General features: G+C 34.3%; 1 protein-coding gene across 1 annotated transcript; it reads right to left on the bottom strand.

Moving 5' to 3' along the window:
- Positions 1 to 3,730: 3,730 nt before the first annotated feature.
- Positions 3,731 to 4,899, bottom strand: LOC112500176 (nuclear envelope-associated protein 1-like). The gene is made up of 3 exons (XM_025103519.1): positions 4,511 to 4,899; positions 4,298 to 4,405; positions 3,731 to 3,995 (listed from the first exon to the last, which is right to left on the bottom strand). The coding sequence occupies exons 1-3, from the start codon at positions 4,658 to 4,660 to the stop codon at positions 3,765 to 3,767; spliced, it is 489 nt and encodes a 162-aa protein (XP_024959287.1). The 5' UTR covers positions 4,661 to 4,899; the 3' UTR covers positions 3,731 to 3,764.
- Positions 4,900 to 5,270: the final 371 nt, after the last annotated feature.

The following is a 5,270-nucleotide window of genomic DNA, read 5'->3' as shown; positions in this document are numbered from 1 at the left end:
GCCTCCTTATTTTTATTTCCCTGCTATTTTGAGAGGATTTGAGAGGTTTTAAAAGTGTTGTCCGGTTTAGCAAAAGAAGGTGATTTCAAGCTGGTTTTCAAGTATCAAGTTTCAAAAAGGATCAATTTCTAGCATTTTGGGTTCAAAAGTTTGATAAGGTGAGTGGTTTCTAACCTTTTTGTATAAAGATTTTACTGGTTATAATTGCACGCTTCGTAATGTTCTTATTTGAAAAGAAAGCATGGTTATTTCATCTAAGTGTTATCCGGACAAAGAGTGACCGGATTAGAGTTTAAACCGGACAAGCCTTAGGCGGTTTAGTGTCCGGATTGTCTTAAACCGGACATGCCTTGAAAGGTTTAGTGACCGGACTAGTTTAAACCGGACAAACCTTGAGCGGTTTGTTGACYGGAGTTGGTAAACCGGTTGAGTGGTGAGCGGTTTAGTCTTAAACCGGGCGAGTCTTGAACGGACTGTTGACCGGATTTGCTATCCGCTCAATATGAATTTTATTCTAAGTGTTAAACCGTTCAATGAAGGTATGATGTGTTGTCCGGACTAGTATCCGGACGAAGTTGAATAATTTGGACAAGTATTTGAGATGTGTTGTCCGGATTAGTAAACCGGACAAAAGGGGACAGTGTTGTCCGGACTTCAAATCCGGATAACTTGTCCGGATAGTTTTATATTGAAAATTTTATAAGTTTTTAATGTTTATTTATTTATGATTCATAAAATGATTATTTTATATCTTTTAAAATAAATGATATGTTCCTACCAAACGTGGTGATGTAAGTCTGTTTTGGTATGGAACGAGTTTTTGATAAATGTTCCTACCAAGCGTGGTGACATAAGTCTGTTTTGGTATTGGAACGGGATTTTGGGAAATGTTTCTATCAAGCGTGGTGACGTAAGTCTGTTTTGGTACGAAACTATATTTTGAGAAACCTTCCTACCAAGCGTGGTGACGTAAGTCTGTTTTGGTATGGAAGTGAGTTTTAAATGGTAGTTCCCCCAGACGTGGTGACTTATGTCTGTTCTGGYTTGGAACTGGGAATGAGTACTTTCAGACGTGGTGACTTATGTCTATTCTGATAAGTAGCTCTATTTTAATGGAGGAATAAGGGTGGCATATCAATGAGAGGTGTACTTGGAATAAGGGTGGCATTGTCATATGTGGATATTATTATAACTCTTATTATTATTACTAAATTGGATTTAATAACTTTGAGTCATCATTTCTTTGTGACCTGATGAATTAGAGATATTATTCCTATTTAGAAGTAATAATTTAGATGTTATTGGGAAGGGGGAAATGGTTTGTCATATCAGGCAAGTTTTTCCTTAAATCTTTCCTGTTAAAGGAATGGTCTTTTAAATCAAAAGTTTTGATACTGTGAATGTTGGATCTCTATTTAGAGATATTTTAAAGAAGTGAGGTTCTTGGATATACTTCTTTATGCATGATATTSTGAACTGCATCAATTGTTATATTGCAGTATCTTTCTAAGCCAAAATTACATTATCATATTTTGGTGTTTGTCACCCTGCATTTGCAAATAGGGGATTTACTCACTAGACCCGTATGGTCTAACCCTCATTTTCTGTTTTAAATTATGCGATGCAGGAAAAGCTGGGTCCGGGGATATGAAAGGGAAAGGAAAAATGTGATTATTTTCCTAACCTATTGTCTGCTTTTGGAAGATACATGTTATATTACATGTAGTAGTACAGGATTTGTTTTAGAAATTTTATATGTAGATTTTGTACATATAGCAATCCTTGTACTAGTGGGACCTTTTGATGTAATCCATGTTTCTATGTAATGAAATATGTGTTCTATGCAAATGTGGAGTATGGGGGTGTTACATATTATATGAAACAATTTCACAAGATTAACAATTTCATGAAATTTTTTTATAAAATTAACGACGGATGAGAGTAGTTTTTACGGTTTTTACAAATGGGAGTGGTTTTCATTTGATCGCTCCTCTATATATATATATATATATATATATATATATATACATGGATTGGGTTCACGTGAGACCAAAGGTTTTTCGTGAGACCCGTGAAACCAATTTATGTTCATTGATCAACTTTATAAGTTAATGATCTAATGGTATAAAGTTGCACGGTAACAATTTTGTAATTATTGAGAAGTCTCGTGGCAATTTTGTGATTATGAATGTTGAGATTATAGATCTAATCCAAGAGTTGAGAATTGGTCTTACGGGTCTCACAAAAGACCTTTGGTCTCACATGATCCTAAGTCATATATATATATATATATATATATATATATATATATGGGCTCATTCAAGAGAGAACTGATTAGTTTGTGGTAACTGTGAGATCTAATCTCAACCACATATCAACGGATAAATTAAGAAATTAGTAATTTTAGTAATTTGAGTTAAAATTATAATTAGAGGGTATTTAGGTATTTCTAAAAACTCATCTCTTCTCTCTCCTCTCTCCTCTCACCTCTTACCTCTTTCCGACCTCGGATCTCCATCCTCCGATGAACATTATTCCGACCGGTACCAAGTAATCATTGTGATACACAATGTGATACCCATTGTGGTATCACTGTGATACCATTGTGATACCAACTATGATACCAACCTAAACCTTAAAAACAAAATCAAATCCATAATCTAAATTTAAGAAATACATAACGATCATCCACGTTGTGATACCCAAAATACATACAAGATGCAATGTGATACCCAATGTAGTACCAATTGGGGTACCACTGTGTTACATCTTCGATCGACCACACAAATGACCTCAGTGTGATACCCAAGCACATATATGATGCATTGTGATATCATTGTAATATCATCGGAGGACGGTGATAGGAGGACGGGGGACGGAGAGAGAAGAGAGGAGAGAGGAAAGTTTTAAAATACATAAAATATCCTTCCATTAAAATTTTAATTCAAAATTACCAAAATTATAAATTTTCTAATTTAACTATTGATTTGTGGTTGAGATTGGATTTTACGGTTACAACAAACTAAATAGTTCTCATTTGATTAGACCCCTATATTTCTATACTATCTTATAAAGCATTTGCCTAAAACTCTTAAAAACTCTTAAAACTCTTAAAAACTCTTAAACCCGTTCATCCCTAAACGATTTCATCCGTATCTGATTTCATCCCATATCTGAATTCGTGTAACTACTGCAGATAAACACAATCAAATACAGGATAAACATCTTATTTTAAATATAAAAAATCTAAAATATAATTAGAATAATCGTTGACACTACAAAAAATGCAGAGTATCAGCGAGGGAAAAATCCCTCGCAAATCCCTCGCTGAAAGGGCAATCCGTCGCTGATCCGTCGCTGATACTCTGTCGGTCAAATAGTCGTAGGTAATGCTATCAGCGACGAATCAACGACGGATTTGCGATGGACACTTTCAGCGAGGGAACCTTCAGCGACGGATCTGCGAGGGAACCTTCAGCGACGGATCTGCGACGGAACCTTCAGCGACAGATTTGCGACGGAATTTTCGAAGACTTTCAGCGACGGATTTTCCCTCACTAATCCGTCGCTAATTTATATAAATTTAAAAAATAATTTTTTTGAAATTGGATAATTCCTGTATTTATTTATAAAAATAACCTGAAAATATTTAACAAACAAAAACTGTAAACAAATTTTAATAACCAATTCATACGATTTAAAATATGGATTCATAAAATTTAAAATATTCAATTCATACAATTTAATATTCGAATACATATAATCTAACTATCGGAAGGTGGGGGAGGTGGGAAAACGTATCCTGACTTCAGCATAAACAAAACAAAATGCTCCGATAATGCGGCCTGTTGGGCTAATGCAGCAGCTTGTCTGGCCTGTTCGGCCTCCAAATCTGCCATCTTCCTCCGTTCGTCCTCCATTTCGGCCAGATGACGTTCCTCCCGTAACTGTGCCTCCTCCTCTACCCTTGTCAACTTCTCTCTCAACTCTGCTACCTGTAAATATTAAATATTCGATAAAATCAGTAATTTGTTCCCAATTTTAGCAATGAGAAAGTTTATAACAATATAACCAACGTACCTCCGCTCAACCATAAAGTGGAATAACCCAAAAAGATGGAAACTATTCTTATTCTAAGTGCACCAAAAAGCCAAAGGGAAACAGACACTAAAAAAATTCATTGAATAAACATGTTTGAATCATATAAACTAAACCAGATCAAATCAAATCAAGGTTTCAACTCTAAATTAACCATCTTCAATCATATGTTGTAAGCAAATTGGAGACAAAGTMAAACCTTTTCGGCATCCGATGAGGATGCTTGAAGCTGTAGGTTTTTCTCATTTAAATTCTTCTGCAATCTAGAAATCTCTTGTTCCATATTCCTAGCTCTAGCTTCTGCTTCCTGTAATGAAGAATATTTATAATTGTTAGGAAAAACTGAATCAGATCTACAAATATTCATTCAGAAAACAAGTTGGAATTGAGTAAAGAAATCAAGAACACATGCCTGTCTAGTTAAAGATTCTTTAGCGAATGATCGTTCCTGGGACGAAAGACGGGTTCGGACCTCCTTGAGCTCAGCAGCAAGTGAGACCRCATTCCGGCGAAAGCTCTGTTTCTTCTCACTTAGATCCCTCAATAATGGATCAATTTCCATCTTCCAATTGAAAAAAAGACAAATCTAGAATGACCCTTAAAATCYCAGATAGATTCTCAAGATTCAAGCCCATAAAGCAATCTGTTTTCTACTCTTTCACATCTTCTTCTAGCATGTGAACAAAAAGTAGAGCTTTTATTTCAAAGGGAAGTGAAGTCAAAGAAAGATAAAATTAGAATAATAACCCAATCTGTAACTTGTATATATGAATCTACTTATCGGTTTCCCCTTTCAGGTTTAAAAAACGAAACCCATTAAAGATTGATAGATATAATAATTCTCGGAAACTCACCTGTCTATTTTCAAAAAAAACCAGATGACTATCGGAAGTCATCTGAACCGCACATTTGGCATTTTAAGGAAATTAAAAAGACATCACCTGAAACTTGTTCCTTCCCCATAAACAATTGAAGTTCTAACAGAATACTTAATTATTATTTTTATATAATGTTATATTATTAAACCAAAAATAAATTATTTCGTTATTAAACTTAAATTAAATTATAATAAAATATAAATTAAAAAAAATTACATAAAAAATGAGAACTTTTAAATAGTTGACAAAAGCTCTTAAAAACAATTTCTTATGCACGAAATATTGTTTATTGAT

The sequence above is a fragment of the Cynara cardunculus genome, assembly GCF_001531365.2.
Source record: "Cynara cardunculus var. scolymus isolate 2C chromosome LG 1, CcrdV1, whole genome shotgun sequence".
NCBI classification, from domain to species: Eukaryota; Viridiplantae; Streptophyta; class Magnoliopsida; order Asterales; family Asteraceae; genus Cynara; species Cynara cardunculus.
Note: the sequence above shows the minus strand (reverse complement) of the source record. Positions and strands in the feature narration are given on the sequence as shown.